Here is a 21,538-nt window from a genome sequence, read left to right on the forward strand (position 1 = left end):
AGCATGGCTGTTCTGAGTATTATGTATGGTAAGGGGAGGTATGTTGAGTGACTGGAGTATGATTATTAGAAACTAAGAGGATTTAGAATGGGATGTAAGAATGTGGAAGAGTAAGATAGAGTAGTGAAATGTGTGGGACCAAGTGAATAGAAGAATAAGATGGAATAAGAGAGTACTTTGGAGAGATATAGAAACAGGCTCCAATGTATGAAAAGTGTATGAGGGAAACCTGGGTAATCTTTTGAAGTTTTGAGCAATGGCACAATTGAGCAGGAAGGATCCATCAGTTATGGTAGAACATCTTGGAAAAATTTTCACAATTGGCCGGTTTATTTTGTAAACCACAACCTATCACAATGCTGCCATACATTCTATCTACAAGAATTACATTAAGTACTTAATATCTCTTGCAAAGACTGTACATTTACAAGTACTTGTTAGTATAAAATCTAAATTACAAGAGATTTTTTTCTATTCCATTTAATTATGATGTACTGTCAAAATTAAGTGATGCAGTTCAGTATGTATATCATGAGGGCTACCAGTAAACCAATTTCCTTGGTGTTGTAATAATTTTACTTCTATTTTGCAATCATAAATGTAGGGCAATTAAATTTGTCTGAATATTGTATCTTTTTCTTTTTTTCAACAAATAAAAAAAAATACAGGTATTTAGTATTGTGTAAACTGGCGTTATGGACTCGCTCAACACAAGTACTATTTGGAGTTGTCGGTACCTGTGCAGATGGACAAAGATTTGGATCTTTAAGTCGCTGGTGATCCCTGTCTTACTCTACAGTTGTGAAACATGGACACTGAACACTGATCTGAAGAGGCAAACTGATGTCTTTGGTACTAGATGCCTTCGCAGGATCTTGGGCTACCACTGGTATGACTTTGTGTCAAATCAGTGATTGGTCCGTGAGACTGATTCAAGGCCGATTACCAGCATAGTCCATCAATGCCAACTGCAACTATATGGGCATGTGGCACGTTACCTGGTAGCTGATCCTGCATATTGGGTTGTCTCCAAAAGGGATAACCCAGCATGGAGGAGGCCAAGGGGACGTCCACAGAACTCATGGCTGCAGCAAGTCGATGCCTCCTGCTGGGAGTTACTTTTTATTTTATTTTTTTTTTTTTTCTACATTGAGGCCTGTAGCACCTGTAAACTCACTTGAAGAGTGTGTAGAAAGCATTGTTCAGCTTCCGCCCATTAGTGGCACAGGCAATGGGCATGGGTAGGGAGCCTGCATGGAGACTCATAAGGCACGACCATCTGAAGTAGCGCCATAGGGTAGGCGAGGCAACACGCCCCCTGGCATATGCCCACCATGATTGATTGATTGAAACTGGTTCAATTTAATTTTTTCCTTTCTTTCTTTCTTCTTTTACTAGCTGTTAGGCTTTTTGTGGTTTCCAATATGGTGGTAATAGATGACAATGTAAATATCAATGAGGAACAATCCAGTTGCAATAGCAAACTTCAATACTCCATTATTAATTTAAATTATTATTATAAATTCTTACTTACCCTTTTTCTACCTTCACATATGCAATCATAACTACTTTATTAGGAAATACTGGCATGCCATCAACATAGTAATTTCTAAACTAAGAACAAAATAAGCTCCTACAAAAATATACTTTAACATGTATTGGATAAGTTATTGATGAATTCACACACATTTTCTGGTACATTAATGTTATTTGTATTCATGAAGATAAGTTATTTCATGATTTATATATTATATCCCAGCCAGTATGCACTGAATTCATGACGAGTGGATTACTGTATTCCCAGCACATCAGAAAAGGTGACTAACAGAAGGAAAGCAAGGGAAGTGCAATGAGATAACGAATACTGCTCCATGTGTCAGCAGCTCATCCCCCTTCAGGAGATCACAACCTGGTATGTAAGTAGTAATATGATTTCAAAACTTCAGTGACTCCTTCCCCCCAAAGAAATAGATGAATAATAAACATATCCATTACTTTAATACAATATTGATATTGTGTTCTTTTCCTGTCCTCCTATAATGGCTAAATTTTATTATGGGAGATAGGTACATGACATTTTGCATTTCAATATAAATGCAAGAAAAAAGTCAAAGTATAAACAGATAAGACAAACTGAAACTGCCAATTAAAAAGAAAAATACATCTGCTATTCTCTAAAACCACTTTTAAAATAAAAATTTTAACATGTGTATGTAAAATAATCTAGTTAGATCTATAATACTGAAATCTATACAAAATTTTGCAATGTTGATCATAACCTTGCTCTCATCAGCTCAGCAAAATATGCTCAAGAACTGCATTTCTAACACTATATTGTACTTTCTCCTCAATGCAAAATAAACAACTATTCTCTTCAGACTGCCCTGCACACCTATTATTATCATCATATTGGAACACCCAGTGATTTCCTCTCAGAGATTCACCCAAGCAAGAGCTGTGTTCATTGGGAATACTATATACAATATTCTGACAAACATTCAACCTCTTAATTATATACAAATCTCTCTCTCTCTCTCTCTCTCTCTCTCTCTCTCTCTCTCACACATATAGACACAGAAAATTTACAAGCCTTAAATCAAGCCTCACCACTCTTTACATCTACATCACAACTATGTCAGGACTATAATAAGGGAGGCTCACTTCCATTCAGAGAGAATGTGGCGAGCAATAAGCAACCGCATGACTTCATTGGTTCCCTCAAGGATCATGTGGACCCGAGAGTCCCTCAGGTACTGCTGCACTGGGTAGTCCTTCAGGTACCCATAGCCACCATGCAGCTGAAGGGCCTCATTGATCACCTGCAGGAAGAGTTTAAAACATACATGTATCCACTAAGTCTAGCTGTTCTGTATCTTCTTTTTGGATTCATCAAGTAAATACGAGTATGTATCAGTACAAACCATGATCCACTCACAAGAGATGCTACTCATACATAGTTGGTATCATAAAAACTGATTCATAGGTTCCTAGTTTGCTGAAATATGTCAAGAATAACAATAAAATTCTATTGTACAGAGATTATAATTGTCTGGCATTATATAAGATTAGTGAAATCAAGTATTTCTCTCTCTCTCTCTCTCTCTCTCTCTCTCTCTCTCTCTCTCTCTCTCTCTCTCTCTCTCTCTCTCTCTCCATTGACACAATGTTAATGCCACAAATCTGTTTTCATCTTCATATACAAGGACATAAATCTATTAATAGTTTGAGACTGTTTTCAAGTACCAGTATACCAAGATATTAATCATGGAAATCTAACTATCCTGTGATGATAACATTACCATGAAATCTTACAACAAAATCACTCTACATATAACCACACAAAAAATAATGAAAACTTTACGTAGAAATTAATGCTTGATATAAAATTTTCTGTGGCAAATCTGAAATTTCACCCTACCTGAAAACACCTTTCAGTGACAAAGTATTTTGCCATGGAGCACAAGGCCACTGTGTCCGGGTGGTCGTCTTGCAGTGCCTGGGCAGCATTGCGCACCAGCAGTCGGGAGGCCACCACTTCTGTGCCCATCTCAGCAAGTCGAAATTGGGTGTTCTGCAGTCCAGGACATTTAGAGAATTTCATTATTTGGTACATTCTTCCTTCATCATTTTACACAACCCAGCATCACTACAAATCAACAGAAAATTTATCACTATACATTACCTGAAAACTTGATAGTGGCTTTGAGAATTGCTTTCGAACTTTCACATAATCAACAGCTGCCTCTATGCTGGCCTGGGCTGCCCCTAGTGAGCAGGAAGCTGAAATATATAAAGAAAGATAATGAGAAATATTTTGCAAACATTTACTATCATATTTAACTATGACCATTTAATAAATTAAATAAAACTACAATTCAATACATTTTTTTTCTTTTTATATGAAAGTCATCAAGCTGTAACATTTCAAAAACTGCTAGAGCTTTAATTACAAGCTCTGAATGAACAGTTTACAATTAGTCTACACTACAGAATCAGGACTTACCAATATTAATACGACCCCCATTGAGTCCCTTCATTGCAATATTAAATCCCTGGCCTTCACTTCCTATGATATTTGAAGCAGGAACTCGACAGTCTTCAAAGATCACCATTCGAGTTGGTTGCGAGTTCCAACCAACTTTCTTTTCTTTTTTGCCAAAACTCAGACCTGAAAAAACACAATTTTGTCATGCCCAATTTTTCTTCTATCTTATACATAAAAGACTCATATTTCAATAAGACAAAGAAAACATCTCCAATTACAAGCATAAGGGAATGAAACAAACCTGGAGTTCCTTTTTCAACAAGAACACATGATATGCCCTTTGGTCCCTGGCCTCCTGTCCGGCACATAACAAGATAAACATCTGTGTCACCTCCACCACTAATAAAGGCCTGTTGAAAAATACAAGTTTATCCTCACTGCCATATCCTTGGCTGGCATAGTTCCCTTTTATCTTTTTTCAGCATACCCAAAAGAAGGTTCATTAGCATATTCTTTATCTTAAAACTGTTAAATTGTGAGAAAGTAACAAACACTTTCAATACCTATCCAAATGTTACCTTTGATCCATTCAGAATTAAATCAGATCCATCCCTCTTTGCTGTTGTGGAGAGAGAGGCCGCGTCTGAGCCTGACCCCGGTTCTGTCAAGCAGTAGGAAGCAAACTTTTCCATTGCAGCAAGCTGAGGGATCCACTGTTCTTTTTGTGAGGAATTTCCAAAATGGTCAATCATCCATGCACACATGCTGAAATTTGTTAAGAAAATAAAATGAATGTATGGCATGAATATGTATATAAATTCACAACTAGAGAAATAAAACAATAAAAACATCATCTTTTTCAGTTGTTAATAAAATGGTAGCCTTACTATTTTCATTCTTGTCTCACAATTCAGAACTCTCTCTCACATACTATTTTTTTCTTCTCATCACTTTCTTCGTGTATTCCTCTTTTTCCTTTTTTTCTTGTGTGTAAGCATTCTTATCTTTTTTTCCATATATGTAACATACCTAGAGTGCTTTGATTCACCTACTTAAACTCTCTAGCATTTTCTAGCATTTCCTATTCCTTTCTCTCTGTCAGACATACCAAAGCTCCCATAAATAACTTAAATTACAATTAAATCAAATCATTCCTGGTTTGCAAAAAATTACCAAAGGACAACTTCTTATTCCCATACTCTACTTCATTATTTACTACTTATATATACTTATTCTAGAATTTGATACTCCTTTGGTATTTCTAAAAACTATGGCAGTGTTGAGCACTTTCCTCTCTCCTACCAATTTCTTCACATAGCAATCTTGAAAGAATTGCTACACCATTGAATTGTATTTTAGATTTCCAGATTTCATCACTTTTAGAGTTAATTAAAGAACATATTTTACGATGATTCTGTCAAATGTAAGGGAAGAAGAAAGTACATTCCTAACACCAGTGCTCTCAAACTCTTACTTGTGAATGCTAATGTAAGCAGTGGTGGAGGTGCAGCCTTTAGATAGAGCTTCAAATATAATGGAGGCATCAAGACGGCTCAGTCCTGTCCCCCCATATTCTTCACTGGCATATATGGCACCAAATCCCAGAGCTGCTGCTGCTCGCATTGTATCTACCGGGAACAATTCCTGAAAGTTATTAACAAGTTACATCTGCATTCCTTTCACCCACATAGTGCATATCACAAGAACATCAATATTAGTAACTATTTGTACTATATATCACTAGTGGTTTCCTTTATTTAGTTTTTTTAAAAATCTAACATTCTAGTATCAACACATTTATGCAGTTGTATTGTAATATTTGGCTTGATATTTTGGAAAGCAATCCTCAATAACTTTCTTAACTCCCATCCACTTTCTTCTATTCAAATCATGCCCATAATACCTATACAAGAGGATTATCTGTGATAATTTCCCATAAGAAAGGTTGAGGAGGATTTAGGATAGCTATGATAGTGAAAGAAGGAAAAAAAATCCAATGATCTAAAAAAGTCTGAGTGGAAGGACAACCAATGAAGAAAGTATCACATTAGATAGATTATCTCCAGTGAAGGATAAGGGAGACACGTTATGTCCAACCTCCTACCAGCTACAGCCTTCCTTCCTTGGTCCAGCTTACACACTAGGAATACCTCCCTGCTCCTATCTCCTTTGGTAATCCATGTAGTCTACCCAGTGCTCCCAACCCACTGGCAGACATGATGAATGGGCATAGAAGTAAACAAGTCTTGTCAGTCAGTCAGTCTTGGACATGAGGAATGATAAGCTTTCTCCTCCCCAGACACATCTCATAGCAACTATGTTGGCTTTGATGTGGTGACAGTCGCAGCCACATCTACAGCACTCAGCAAATTCTTCCTCAAACATAGCTTGCTGCATCAAGAGGTCACCTGACTACTACTACTATAGTCCTGCTCCTCCAACAATGTGGATTGGGTGTGGCTGTGTTGGGGAATTCCTGCTGTACAGTGGTGCCGCATGTCTCATAGCGAGTGATGCAGCAGAATTCTAATATTAGTAAAACCTTAGGAAATATGGTCAGCAAATATACATACACATTTAACCTTAGTATTACAACATATGAGAGAACAGTAAACTTATTATTGATAATATATTCATAAGCCTGGCAAGAAACGTGGCATACATATTTTACAGTGTTGCTAAAAAAAAATAATATACTTATAAAGAGGTTTTCTTGCTGTTTGGGATGGGTAAATAGTTCCATAGTTATAATTAGATTATATTGTGAAGGAAAGTACTTTAAAATAAGCTGACATAAGTAAGAAAAAAAACTACATTCAAATCCTCACGGCAGCAACACCAATCACGCCCGCCATCCATACAGGTGATGGGAGGTCAGCTGGTGTCCTTGACCAGGAAGAAAGAGAGGGGGAGGAAGAGAGAGGGAGGAAGAGGGAGAGGGGGGTAGCCAATTAGGTATTAAAGGTATGGCAACGCTGTACTCCCGCTATTTTCCATGGGGGCCACACCCAATCCACATTTTTAGACGAGCAGGACTATAGGATGGCCCCTGCCATCTCATCCTTGAAGGACACCAGAACCAGCATCGAGGCATCCAAGTGCTTTCCCCAACCCACCATCATTAGCCAATCCACAGCAAAGCACTACTGGATTCCCTTGCCTCCCATTAGGATTAGAACAGACATTATTTCCCTTTTGTTGCACACAATCCAGAGCAGGGGTTATAGTTAGGTAGGGTCATTCCTCCTTGACTTGGGATTTACAGTTTCTGGAGAGTCAATAATTTATCTATTATTCACTACCACTTGTATGTCAAATATCCAGTCCACTAGTGGGCATGGGATTAAGTGCCTTACTTTCTCATTACCTATCTTAACAGTGAAACTCCTGATTTGCTTATCTGGTTGTTTTTTTCTGTTATAGTCATTGGTCATTATCCAAAAACCATTTGGCAATTCTTAATATGTGAACAGATAAGTCAGGTAGTTTTTCTTTGTGTGGTGTGTGAGTAGTGAATGGGGGTGCCATGGTGTATTGGGCATTTACCCAAGTTGTGTTAAATCATTACAGGGTTAAGCAAATAAATATAAAACATCAGCAAGTGTTTATGTTAACACTCCTGGTCTTGGGATTGTGCTAAGTCATCAGTTTACACCCACGCTGAGCCTCTGACTGCCTTGCAACCACTTATGCAAGCTACCATCTCCCTGCAGTGGGTTAAACAACTACACAAGCACTAGCATACCATCTATTCACAAAGACCTATATTTGTAATCATGGGTAGAAAGCTCTATTTACAAAATATACTAAGCTGATTCTGGATAATGTAAAAGAAAAAAAAAAATCTTACCTTTTCATCCCAGATAGCCATGTTCGGCAGCATCTCTTTGACAGCAAAGTCAGTAGCCAGTTGGTATATAGCCACCTGCTCCTCTGTGAGGCCATGAGATGCTGAAATTACAAATAAATGTATTTGGTGTAATGGATAACACAACGAAGTGACAAAGAACTCTCTTCCTTCACACAAAACTACATACATCTAGCTACACGTACATTCGAGCAAAATTTGATAAAAAAAAAAAAATTCCTATACCATCTCCTATGACATCCAGAGTCCCCATCTAACGATTCTTTTATTCAACTTGTTTGGGAACCAACACCTCAGTGACCCTTACTTTCTAACACGGTTTTTGTTGCCCTTGACTGGTCTTCCCTCTAACATAAAAAGGTAAAACAACCTGCCATTAACAAATCAGACTTTGGTTATAAATATACCATTGTATAATGATTAGTATGTTCAGCTTATACATAACAGCTCCCATGTTTGATTCCCAGGCAAAGTGAGAGAAGACAGGCAGAATCCTCAAATAATTATATATATATATATATATATATATATATATATATATATATATATATATATATATATATATATATATATATATATATATATTGTGTTGTGCTGTGCATCCCAAGAGCTGAATCATTCCTCTGTCTACTATTATAGACCATAGCACTCATTCGGAAACAGGCTTATTCGGACCGTGGCTGATTCGGACCAAGCTGATTCGGCCCTTTTTCTGGCTCTTTCGGACCTCGATGTCCTGGCTGATTCGGACCTCGACCTTATTGTCCTGGCTGATTCGGACCTTTTCCAGGGGGGACTTTGCATAATTCCAACACTTGTTACCGAGAGGATATTAATTGAATAAGAAAAGGTAAAATTACATTTTATTGAAAAATTACATTTAATGCATTTATTAGGAATACTCTAAGTCTTAGTCTAGGCCTACAATTTCACTTACACATAGATATATGCACACTTCTTGAGTAACTGGCCAGTTGTTATATTCTTATCATTATATTCCTTCCATATTTGTATTATACGACCTTGTATCTCCTTCACCCAATTTCTCTGATACCTTTTTAATTTTCCTTCTTTTACGAGTTTTATGTGATTAGGTATTTCCTTCGCCTCCGAGTATAGCAAACTTATCAATAAATAGAAGGGAAGGTTACCTTTTTTAGCACTTCTGTTTAATTTGTGATGCCATCCTTCCACGTCATTGTTTGTCCTTATGCTGCGCCCAAAAACTGACCAGTTCTCTACTGTCCACACATTACTGTTTGTAAGTGTTCGGATAATTCAAAACATGATCCGAATCAGCCTAATACATGGTCCGAATCAGCCAAGACTTAGGTCCGAATCCGGTCCGAATTAGCCATGGTCCGAATCAGCCACGGTCCGAATAAGCCTGCATTCCACTCATTCTGCAGTGCTGAAGAGCATAACCCAAACAACCTTACCATTCTCCCCATTAAGGAATTACAACTCTATAACCCTCAGCCTAATGAATGTGCGTCCTGATAAATATCGGCCTAAAAACTTCTGGTTTAACATGATCGCAGCCTAGTGAATGTAGTACCTGAAAGGGTCACGGCCTAATGACCAAGTCTAAACTACCTAAGGTAAACATTATCTGGATAGCGCAAACGGTATTACTTGGTAATTAATTATATATAATTCATGTGCATTCGTATAATGATTTCTTTCTCTCTCCTATGTCTCCTGTAAGTACTTCAGTTGAAAATCCATACCAATACTCACGATTCAGGGACGTCACATAGTGTCTATGTGGTGATGTAAGCCCCATCATGCCGAGTTTAGTAACACAAGGCTCCAATCTGGACGTAAACTTTGATATTCCATTGCAACACTTCAACACTCCACGCGAAAATGACAACATAACTGGCATGTTTATATAAGGTTTCAATTTCTCAGGAGTGCGAGCTTATATCCCGCGCGTCAAGTAATCTTCCAGTGCGGGATCCACTCACTCCTCACCGCTCACCAGCCACTGGGCGTCGATGCAGAGTGCATCAAGAATCAGCTGGCCTGGCACCGCACCAAACGCAGGCCCCACGAGCTTACTTGTTATTATCATCATATGGAAATATTCTGATACTATTAACATACTTTAGGTGCAGCATTCACATCGACACAAGCAAAACTCTACCTATGCTTTTTTCTAATATATACAAATTTTTATCAATGGCAACATCAGATCTACCATTAAGATCTTCGCTGATGACCTCAAATTGTACGTTTCTTGTGAGGCTGCAGCTGATTCTTCCAAAAACATATTTCGTATGACAGAGTTGTGTCAGAATGATATAAACATTCTTTTTTAAACTTCAGCTTCTTGGGGTTAATTTAGTTCTTATTCAATAAAAAAAAAAAAAAGTGTGGGCACAGTACGGCTCTATAAGTTTTGTGAGAGGTACTCCCCATGGTGCCCCGGCAGATGCATTATATTGTTTTAATAACGAACCCCTTCCATTTCAGGTTTCAGCAGTTGGTCTTGGTTTAACTGTTGATATCAAACTCAAATTCCTTCAACATATATCTAATGTGACCCACAATTAAAGCAGGTGGGATAGCACACAATATCGGGCGGGTTCACACGTGTCAATATACGACTGAAAGTGCAAGTCGCTAGAAGTATCGACTAAGCCCTTTTAGTCGGAACACGTTCACACATAGCGACTGGGAAGTATCAGTTGGCTGGCGGGAAGTGAGTATAGTCAAACAGCTACCCAACAAGATCGGGTGACGGTGACGATTGCGATCAAACTGAATCATCACAAGTAATCAATCCTCACTTCCAATAACACTCTGATTAGAGGGAAGCAGTCATCGGAGAGTGCGCAACTTTCAGTCACTTAGGTAGTTGCTGGCGTAAAGTTGTGGGAAAAACACGCTCGCGTGACCAGGGGTCACAGATGTGCTCTTTCCCTCACCAACACCAAAATCTTCTCTACATCGACACCACATTCTTCAAACCTTTCTCCGTGACGTCACAACGTTAAATAAAGTCACAAATCTACTGAACAAAACCATGCAACATATTGCTCTTTATTTGCGAGTGGTTTTCCCAGTCGCTAGACACCGATATTCACCGGCTTATAATTTCAGTTGCAAATTGACACACATTAACCCACCTTTAGCTAGATCAACATTGAATATGCTTCCACTTTTGTTGCGCATATTCGTCCTCTCCTTGAACATGCAACGTCACTTTGAAATTTGAATACATCAGTGAATTTATACAGCTAGAATCGGTAATAAAAAAATAAAATAAAAAAGTGGACCAGAAAGATTAACCCCTTCAGTACTGGGACGCATTTCTACCATGAATTTTGCGTATGATTTGACGATTCATACATTAGGAAGGGTCTATGGAGGTGAGAAGATTAATGGCTTGAATCTTTACTGTTTTAATCACCAACATAAATTTCTGAAGCAGTTTAAAATCACCAAACAGTAAACAGAAGGAATATGAAAACGTGTCATGGTACTGAAAGGGTTAATGGAATAAAGGGTTCAAGTTACCACCACCAACGTTTGAGGGCTAGGGGACGTTGCTTAAGGCGGGATCACTTGCGCCAATTTGGGACTGAAATCGCAAGTCGCTAGAAGTATCGGCTGAGCCCTTCACACATAGCGACTGGAAAGTATCGACTAGTTAGCGCCTTGCCGAGACGTGAGTGTAAACAAACAGCTACCCGCTAAGATGTCTTCCTCCATTGACGATGCTATTATAGTACGTCAGGGATGTGTGATCTCTCCCACCCTATCTATATCTACAAGAGAGGAGTTGATGGCAAGGATTACAATATCAGGGAGGGGAGTCAAAGTCGGAGACAGGAGACTATAGGTTGCCTTGCCTATGCTGACGACATATTCGATGGCAGAGAATAAGGAGGAGATGAAGGAGTTATTCATTACATATAGCTTGTGGAAGGTAATTGAACGCGTCAAGTATAATTAATGCTAGGAAATGCAAGATGATGGCGTTCAATAGCCAGGCGGAGGGACAGTGGGTACAAGGGAACGATATCTTATATAGAGGTGGTAGATAGGTGGACTTACCTAGGATTGGATGTAAGTAAAGAAGGAATAGGAGAATAAAAGCAGATGAGAATAAATGAAGGGAAGGCTAGGAAAATGACGGATAATAGTCAATGCAGGAAGCAGGAAGGTCAGTAAACAAATGAAGTAGCCAGAAGCTTGTAGAAAGGAATGGCAATAGGTTATATGAGTTTGAAATTACCTATTATCGGGAGGGAGATCTAGGTAAACTAGAAAAATACTCAAAAATAGTAGTGAGATGGGGTCTTGGGATTCCTCCATTAGAGGAGAGATGGCTGGAGCACCTTTAAGGATAGAGTGGTCAGTGGTTACAATGAACGTCTTAAAGAAGTTGGAAGGATTAGATGAGGATAGATGGGTAAAGCATGGTGCTATAGGATAACAGGGTTATGACATCATGGAAGAAAGAAACTGATAAATGGAAAAAAAGGAAAAATCTTGAGGACTGGGATGGGATAGGACCTAGAGAAGTAAAGAAAAGGATAGAGGATAATGGCTAGCTAAATGGCGAGCAGGGATGGAAATAAAAATCAACTCTGAAATGGTATAGGTACAAGGAGAGACCCGAGGCACTCAAGTGGCACGTTGGAGATTGGGGTAGTAGGTTGTTAGCAAAGGCCAAGTACAGGTACACTAGAGGTGAAGGCAGGGCGGATTTAAGAATTTGGGGGCCCTAGCAAAGGTAGGCATGAGGGCACCCTCGCACTTTTTATTCTAGAGATGCACAGATTGTGAAATTCTGTGCCACAGATGTTTAGAGGGTGACCCCGTTTTCTTTATACATCCATAGGGGGCCCCGAGACACACTTAATAGGATAATCATTCTGCTGGCATTTTGGCAAATGGATTTTAATAATAATAAAAAAATAAAATAATAATGTGTGCAAATAATAAAACCTCTATTAACCTAAGTGTGTGAGGAGTTCATGAGCCCCCCAGAAACTCGGGGCCCTAGGCAACCGCCTAATGTAATGGTAAGATCAAAACTGTAATAGTTGTAGAGGGGTGAGGGAAACTATAGAACATTTTCTGGTTGAATGTGTCAGGTATGAAGAGGAGACTGATTGATAGGCTAGGTTCAGTAAAGGCAGTGATAGAATAGGAATGGGTCAGAAGGCTAGAGGTGGAGTCCTCACTGTGCTGGGCCTATACCAAGGAGAGATGGATAGAGGTAGGATTGGTGCAGTTAAAATTTTATAGCAGGCGTGGAGAAAACGTTAGTGCAAATTAATTATACACTCGACTTAACATGCAGGGTGTACGCTCGCTGTTGGACTACGGTACCACTTTCTACATAGTGTTCTTCCCCTACCAGAAGGGGTGACTCGGTGTTACAAAATACCGCCATGAGGACCATCGCATGGATCATGCAGAGCGAAGCCAACCTGGTGCCCCAGATTACTAAGATTAGAGCAGATCACCACCTAGCGTGATGCTGACGTGAAGGACGCAATACAAAGGAGAATGCAGCTGGCGCTGATCCAGAACACTGACGTCCTCACTTTTTCACAAATCATCTTGTATATAATTATAGCCATTTGCACTCACTCACACAAGCAACCGGCCCCTGGCCATGGGCGGACCTCCCTGCCCACATCTCCGCCCCAGTGAGAACTCATCATAGCAGTTTTCTTTGCCACGTAGCTGCCTGCCAGGAAGGCACGATGTCTGTCACAAATAGAAAATATTCTCTTGATCTTGGCACACTGCACCACCGTGGAGCTGCGGTAGCACGCTCGGATGGCTATGGCAGGCAGGTCGCCGAGCACGATAATGGTCTATAAGTGCGTTTATTCCACAGACGGTTCGATCGATCCAGACAAACAGAACAGGCGTTAAAGCCATCACCAAGGATTGAATTGGCCGCGACTCCCAACTACTGCTCCACCCTGCAGACCGAGCTGGCGGCCATCCGGTTGGCCCTGGAGCACGCCTCCCACCGCTAGGTCATCGTGGTGCTGTACACTGTGACTATAATACTGGGCTGCTTGTTCACCAGCATCTGCTGCATTCTAATAACCAGGGTCCTGCCAGTAACAATGTTGGCCTCGTCACCTCCAGTCTTACCGCACATGGGTGCTAGGTCAACTGCATAGCCATTCATGTGAGAGTAGCGGGAAACAATGCCACCAGCACTCCGATGGGTCCCCTGGTGAATCCCCTCTCAACTTGCGGCAAGTGAAGACAGGAGCAAGGCGCGCTGCAAACTTGCATGCCCTCCAAAAAGACTATGAAGAGAAGGAAGCTGGCGGCACTGTACCCATCGGGTATCATGTAACCAGCCGTTCGGCGCCTCTCAACAGCCCAGGGAAAATGGCATACTACTGCACCAAATGAGCTTAGGTTATTGCACCAAGGAACTTTACAAAAAGCTGTATATTTTACCTGAAGCAGTCTCATAGTTTCCAGATTTAAATCAAACCATTTTTTTTTTATCATTGCACTACCCGTCACTACTAATTTAATACACATATTAGTGGCACAAAAACAGATTAGTGGGCATGATTGAATCTTGAGTGACTTATAACAAATAATCCAATGTTTATATGCTAACAAAAACCTGACTATTCTTATTTGTAAATTTGTCAATAAAACAAGTTTTTACACTTTTTTTTGTATTTTTTTCTTTTAATGAGGCATGGAGCCCTCCTCAGGTGCAGCAGGTCCTCACGGCAGGTTTTGGTAGCTGGTGATGAGATGAACACCTGCTTAAAAAGACAATTGTCTTCCCTTAGGCAGAGGCACAAACCAGACGATAAAAAAAAAAAAAAAGTTTTATCAGACTCATTAAATCAGCGTATTTATTCCAACACAGGAATTCTGGAATATAAGAAGCTCATCAAAATAATTGGCGTTTTATCATTAAACCAAAATAAATCTTATGCACAAACCTGAAACAACCGAAGTATTTCTTCATTGCCCCTTGCTCTTGAAGTAGTCATTCACAACATCATGTGCCTGGGTCTCCTTGCCATAATCCTGAAAAGTTAATCAAATAATGTGAATGAATATATGAATAACAGACTATTATTTAATGTCTGTCTACATACACATTTGTTTGACAAAAAAAAAAAAAAAATAAATAAATAAATAAATAAAATAAAATAAAAAAATAACACTTACAGTGACGACTACACAGGAGCAGCCCACAACCTTGCGAGCCTTTCCCTCACGGTCAATCTTGCAAAGGCCGGCCCATTCACCAAGCTTCTTGTTGGAGTCAACCTTGAGAAGCTTGATCTGGTGCTCTTGGCAGAGAGCTTCCACCAGCTTGGAGTACCCAGGCTCATCACAATTGTTAGCCAGGATACACAAAAATGCTTGGCGCCTGTCAAATAGCAAGGTTACACAAGATTAGATTTAAAATCATGTACATAATTTATCTTTCTGTCAAGACCATGCTTTGTATCATCCCTTTTAGCTCAACCACAACTGGACATTAGGAAAGAGGTCCTGTGGGAGCAGTTTTGGGACGATCATTGCTCTACTTCCATAAGCACTGCCTACACCATCCCTGGGAAGCAGCAGCCAGTAGTGGCTGTTGCCTCCCTTTGGTAAGGCTCAGTTGTGCAGGAAGCAACAAAGGTTCTCTGCTACATTCACAACTATAAACCACTAAAATTCTTCACAAAACGGTATTCCACATGGCTGACACTGAGTTAAGTATACTTATTTACTAACATCACCTTGCTTAATATTAGATATGTGTGTATTTTACGAAGTTATAATTTTCCTAGGTAAATATCTACAACAGATCCTTCCTTTGCTAAATATGGTAGTTTGTCTCAAGAAAAAAAAAAAAAAAAAAAAAATCACCAATATCTAAATAAAAACTAACTGAATTTAAGCAAACCTAACTCAAACCTAAGCACCAATGAGTCATTAATAGTCAAGCGCACAAAAAAGATTTCATAAATGTGAAGAACTGAGTATACTACTGCAACATGCAGTCATATCATGTGCTACTGACAAGGACCAATACTTTAAACATTAACCTTTTTTCTTGACTACTAATTTCCACTCCCAGCACAATCATTTGACAATGCAAAACTCCTCTAAATCAGTGGTTCCCAACCTTTTCCTAAGTAAGTACCACTTGGAGATCCCGTACAATCCTTAGTATTTGGTTCCAGAAAACTCAATTCTAGCAAATATCAATTAATTCACAAGTAGTACACATGTATGGACTAGCAAGGAACATAGCTCGGTTTAATGTGAGGGATGCATCCGTTTCTTCTCCACCAGCTGATCAAAGCAAGATCATCTTGTATAGACAATAATAATTTTTCAGAAATTAAATATTTTTATCAAATACTGTATGTGATCCCAAAGTGCTCACATACCACCTGGAAAATCTTCACATACCATTGGTGTTATACAATTTTTTTCTTCCTTACGGTAAGGCCTATAGCGCCTGTAGGCACACTTGAAGAGTGTATGGGAAGTGCTGTTCAGCTTCCGCCCATTAGTGGCACAACAATTTTATTTATAGTGGTACCAATATTAGGGCCCATATCACCGCCTAAGCTCATCTTGAGTGTAACCACCTAGAACCTGGGTATCATGGTGACATGTAGGTAACTTTAAACCACTCGACAAATGGCAAAGTGTTTTAAGGCTGTATGTGGTGGGATTCGAACCTACGCATGGACGTCTGCCCGATCCCATGCTCACCACCTTATCCACTATGCCACTGCCTTAAATCAAATACTACTATTGATTAGGTTTATTTTATTTTTTTTTTTTTCGAGATGAAGCTTCTCTACTTCTTAATACTATTCTTAAAAATACTTTGTTTCCTTCTGATTTATGCCTCCTAAAATGTTAGTTAAATATCAACACTTTCAGTGCTTGCCTTAGTAATTCTATCTCTGCAGTACATCACTCACTTGTCCAAAGCCTTCACAGCTTCATGAAGTCCACGAGCCAAGCCTCCCGCCATGAGGGCCTGCTTGAGCACCTCCTGGACCGCGGTGTTCAGGTCCATGGGGCCACCAGCCACCGGAACGCTAACGTCTCTGTCAGCAGAATGCAGAAAGTGTCAGTATGTGACAAACTGTTATGTAAGGTATTGAAAAGAAAAATTTAGGAGAATAAGTTGACTAACTATCCACACTGTATTTGAGCACCTTGAATAAATCTTTATCATGAAAAATCACTGTAAACAAACTCACCCTTCCACATCAGACATGCTGAACTATTAGGACGTCCTCCTGCAAAAGAAAGTTCTATTATAACAGGAAAACATTTATCTATTGTATATACTTGAATGGTAAATTAATTCTCAAGCCTAAAATAAAATAATAATGTGGTACTATACATTCTTTTCCAAGTTCAAATACAAACACAGTAGTGTGTGTGTGTGTGTGTGTGTGAGTGAGTGAGTGAGTGTGTGTGTGTGTGTGTGTGTGTGTGTGTGTGTGTGTGTGTGTGTGTGTGTGTGTGTGTGTGTGTGTGTGTGTGTGTGTGTGTGTGTGTGTGTGTGTGTGTGTGTGTGTGTTTCACTGTTTGATCTGCTGCAGTCTCTGACAAGACAGCCAGACGTTACCCTACGGAACGAGCTCAGAGCTCATTATTTCCGATCTTCGGATAGGCCTGAGACCAGGCACACTGCACACCGGGACAACAAAGTGTCCTCGATTTACATCCTGTACCTACTCACTGCTAGGTGAACAGGGGCTACACGTGAAAGGAGACACACCCAAATATCTCCACAAAATACATATATATAACAAAGCCTGTGTGGTTGTGTCATCCCTTTTAGCTCAACCACAACTGGACATTAGGAAAGAGGTCCTGTGGGAGCAATTTTGGGACGATCATTGCTCTACTTCTATAAGCACTGCCTACACCATCCCTGGGAAGCAGCAGCCAGTAGCAGCTGTTGCCTCCCTTTGGTAAGGCTCAGTTGTGCAAGAAGCAACACACTGTTCTTGCACCGAGGTCCCCCCAGCTCACCCTAAACTGCCTCCCTTCACTCAGGTTCATGGTCTGGGTTTTGCTACTCAAGGTCTGTGTGCATATTGGCTGAAATTGCTAAAAAAATAAATAAATAAATAAAAAAAATAAAAAAATAAAATAAAATAAAATAATAATAAAAATAAAATAATAATAAAAATAAAAAAATAATAAAAATAAAAAAATAAATAAGTAAATAAAGAATAAAAAAATGAATGAATGAATGTATGGAACAGAATATAATCAAATAAATAAATAAACAAATAATGTAGGCAGGTTGACACTACCCTAGTATAGACATCCCGTTACATATCTCAGTTGGTGTAGTTTGGGGATACCACCAGTCACCAGACCCTAACCAGAAATACACTTTTGCCAATCTAGCAAAAGCTCTCCCCAACCTCTCTCTCCCTCTTGATATTTATAGTATCGTGATTATATTCTGTTGCCCGGCAAAAGCGAAGAGAAAAAGCGATATCTTTAACACTATTTGGACGTGTCTGTATGTGTGTATGATTTTTTTCTCTCTCTCTCTCGTCCAAAGTGTAACATAGTTTTTGCTCTCCTCCCTTGCCAAGCTACAGAATATGATCACGATGCTGGAAATATATATATATATATATATATATATATATATATATATATATAGAGAGAGAGAGAGAGAGAGAGAGAGAGAGAGAGAGAGAGAGAGAGAGAGGGGTAGAGTTTTCACTAGATTGACAAACGTATATCTGGCTAAGATCGAGGGACTGCTGGCATTCCCCACACCCCATTCTGAGGTAAGTGACCGGGATGTCTATATAATGGTAGTGCCTGCGGGTTTCACTAGGCAGGACTTTAACATTATTGCGGAGTTACGTACTGTAACTCATGTTAGCGAAAATATGCGTTGAAGTGAAGCTTACTACAATATAGGGAAAAATCTAAGAACCACCAAGAAATCTATATAATCCGGCAGACAAATGAGCAAGTTAGTAATGACTTACATGAAGTCCACATTTAATTATTTCTGCTCTTATCCCGTACAATTTTTTACACATAGCATGTTTCTCTATACACAAGCCTTTCGCGGAGAGACTGTTCACCTCTGGGAACTTATTAACCTATAGCAAACAAACACAGATTTCCCTCAGGCTCAACACTCGCAATCCGCCGATCTATCTTTTCCTTTCATTTACCTTGACTACAGTTAACGCACCACATCCCTGTACAGCAATCGCTCCATAGGAAGTTATTCTATCTTCCCACACTCATAAATGGACTGAATTGTGGGTGATGTAAAAGATACAAGCAGATAACTTAGTACTCACGATCGTCAGCGTTCAACCAACACAGTTAACACATGGAGAAGGAAGAAGGAGCGGCGTTGCCGAGTGCTCCTAAGTATGAATGGAACGTTGCCAACTCTTCTACTGATGTGTTTATTTATCTATATATTTTACCTATCCATTCACTTATTCGCTTATTCATTTATGCAATAATCTATCTATTAATTTTTTTACTTGGGTGAACGGTATCTTAGCTTCCTGTTGTATATTGTTTATTTTATCTGTTTATATACATAATCACTTACATTTTTCATATGCGGATATTATGTTTATCAAAACTGGCTAGAAAACAAATGATTCTCCTCTCTCTCTCTCTCTCTCTCTCTCTCTCTCTCTCTCTCTCTCTCTCTCAAAGGACACACACTGCATCCCTATATTATGTTTATCACTATATATGGGATTGTCTTTGCACTGAGTCATTGATAAGTTTCGTCTCATCGGACCTTTCGACAGCAGCAGCTTATCTCTGCTGGCTACATTAAACCCTGATATATAATACCCAAATTTTCCTCCTTTATGGTGATGCAGCGTGTGTTTTCGTTTGATTCATTTGTATGTGTCTGCGTGAGTATATTATTACTACTCTCCGGCCGTAACTATACCTGTACAGATACCTATTTGACTGAATACTGTTGTGCCACAAAGGGTGAAGTGGGGGTGTACCGTACTATTAGTAAAAGAAATAATCACAGAAAAAAAAGTTTTAGGGAAAAAAAAGACTGACTGACATATGTTAGTCTTGTTCAGTCGATTCGCAAGTTTTGTTTACGTTGAGATCAGTGTTGCCAACCGTAGGGCAATTGCCCTACGCGTAGGGCAATTTAGCCTCATATCCTGGTCTGTAGGGCGGTAGGGCAATTTTACAAAATTTGAGCAAAACGTAGGGCAATTACGATTTCTTGGTATGAGTGATAATTATTTTGCATCAAAAGATTAATTATGTAAACGGAAAGGAAATATGCTAAAAAAAAGGTACTAATTTTTAAAAAATTCTATTACCCTCTACTATGTAACAAAAAAACTTCTTCAACAATAAATAATAAGTCACAAGTCATAACATAAAATGCTTCTCATAAATCTGACAGCCCCTTGTGATTGGCCCGTTTAAAGGAGAGAGCCAATCACAAGCCAGACGAGTCTGAGACGACGAATATATCCCTTGATAAACAGGAGCAGGACAGGTCTACTGTGTACATGTGAGCATGCTGCCGTCTTCTTTGGAACTGGACTGTATTAACGGCATTATGCATGTGTAGCCCTTTATTTAGGACTGTGTTAACAGGAAAACATAGTGATAGTATGGCTGATTCCCCTTCTACGCCCAAAAAGAAAAGACAGTACCGCGGGGAGCTAGATAAACAAGAAAAGGAGACTCCCAGGAAGCAAAAGTTTAGAGATGTATGGCTACAGGTAAGAATTATAAGCTAGCCCATTTTTAACTTATCATTGTACTATGTTCAATTATATATTTTTATTAGGCCTACATTTCATTTAGGGTTCATTATGCTTCACCAGTCTATCTATATTATATATTCAATTTTTTTTCAAGAAAGATAAGATGTAGGTCTATTCCTGCACTAAACAAGAGAAAACATATTATTTTTGTTGTTGCTATATAGCAGTATATAAATAAAAAAAAACTACCAACTAATATCGAGATATTTTCATGATTCATCCTGAATCGTAGGGCAATGAAGGAAAATGTAGGGCAATTTCAGTGTCTGTGTAGGGCGAAGTAGTCTGTAGGGGTTGGCAACACTGGTTGAGATGTCACTGCGAGAGGTTTAAAAAGACGGTGTCGATGTAGAGATGTGTTGGAGTCCGAGTTAGCTAGGGAAAAATCTAGAGCACATCTGGGACCCAAAAAATTAATTCTAAAGCAAAAAAAAAAAAAAAAAAAAAAAAAAAAAAAAAACGCAAATACACGTTCAATGATAAAGCCATGGTACAATAACTTTTTTTTTATCTTTTTGTCTCGTTATTGTACAATGGATAAAGCTGCCAGTCGCCAAGAACTGTTTCCCCCTGTGCTAGGTGTTGTTGGAGGTGAGGATGGAATACTTGTGTTGATTTAATTTGTTAATCACCGGGGGAAGACATTTTGTTGGGTAGCTACATGTTTGTTTATATCCTTTCCCGCTAACCAGCCGATACTTCCCAGCCGCTGTGTTAATGTGTTCCGACTTGAAGGGCTCTGTCGATACTTCTAGCGACTTGCAATTTCAGTCGCATATTGACATTTGTGAGCCCGCCTTTAAAACAACTAATATGAAAAATTGTGGTAGTACAACAAACTATAGGTACAGCCCAAGAAGGTTGGATTATAAATTGGCA

General features: G+C 39.2%; 2 protein-coding genes across 2 annotated transcripts; both read right to left on the bottom strand.

Moving 5' to 3' along the window:
• Positions 1–311: 311 nt before the first annotated feature.
• On the bottom strand, positions 312–9,903 carry LOC123505250 (isobutyryl-CoA dehydrogenase, mitochondrial-like). The gene is made up of 9 exons (XM_045256470.1): positions 9,594–9,903; positions 7,836–7,936; positions 5,460–5,629; positions 4,564–4,750; positions 4,287–4,395; positions 4,004–4,168; positions 3,683–3,780; positions 3,419–3,571; positions 312–2,819 (listed from the first exon to the last, which is right to left on the bottom strand). Exons 1-9 carry the CDS (start codon positions 9,739–9,741, stop codon positions 2,658–2,660), a joined length of 1,293 nt encoding a protein of 430 aa, XP_045112405.1. The 5' UTR covers positions 9,742–9,903; the 3' UTR covers positions 312–2,657.
• Positions 9,904–14,516: 4,613 nt separating this feature from the next.
• Positions 14,517–19,307, bottom strand: LOC123505251 (40S ribosomal protein S12-like). The gene is made up of 6 exons (XM_045256471.1): positions 19,187–19,307; positions 17,093–17,131; positions 16,808–16,936; positions 15,042–15,246; positions 14,810–14,897; positions 14,517–14,623 (listed from the first exon to the last, which is right to left on the bottom strand). The coding sequence occupies exons 2-5, from the start codon at positions 17,107–17,109 to the stop codon at positions 14,832–14,834; spliced, it is 417 nt and encodes a 138-aa protein (XP_045112406.1). The 5' UTR covers positions 17,110–17,131; positions 19,187–19,307; the 3' UTR covers positions 14,517–14,623; positions 14,810–14,831.
• Between the last annotated feature and the right edge of the window lie 2,231 nt (positions 19,308–21,538).

This window comes from Portunus trituberculatus, chromosome 17 (genome assembly GCF_017591435.1).
Source record: "Portunus trituberculatus isolate SZX2019 chromosome 17, ASM1759143v1, whole genome shotgun sequence".
Taxonomy (NCBI): Eukaryota; Metazoa; Arthropoda; class Malacostraca; order Decapoda; family Portunidae; genus Portunus; species Portunus trituberculatus.

What these genes read in the sequence shown, in the direction of transcription:
- LOC123505251 (XM_045256471.1), bottom strand. An exon ending in GCTGTGAAGGCTTTGGACAA is followed by an intron (nt 15,247 to 16,807) that starts GTGAGTGATGTA and finishes GCTATTTGACAG; the next exon opens with GCGCCAAGCATTTTTGTGTA. An exon ending in GCTCCTGTGTAGTCGTCACT is followed by an intron (nt 14,898 to 15,041) that starts GTAAGTGTTATT and finishes TTAACTTTTCAG; the next exon opens with GATTATGGCAAGGAGACCCA.
- LOC123505250 (XM_045256470.1), bottom strand. Translation starts at nt 9,741, where the DNA reads ATGCCAGTTATGTTGTCATTTTCGCGTGGAGTGTTGAAGTGTTGCAAT. An exon ending in TGGCTATCTGGGATGAAAAG is followed by an intron (nt 5,630 to 7,835) that starts GTAAGATTTTTT and finishes AATAACTTTCAG; the next exon opens with GAATTGTTCCCGGTAGATAC. An exon ending in TGTTGAAAAAGGAACTCCAG is followed by an intron (nt 4,169 to 4,286) that starts GTTTGTTTCATT and finishes GTGTTTTTTCAG; the next exon opens with GTCTGAGTTTTGGCAAAAAA.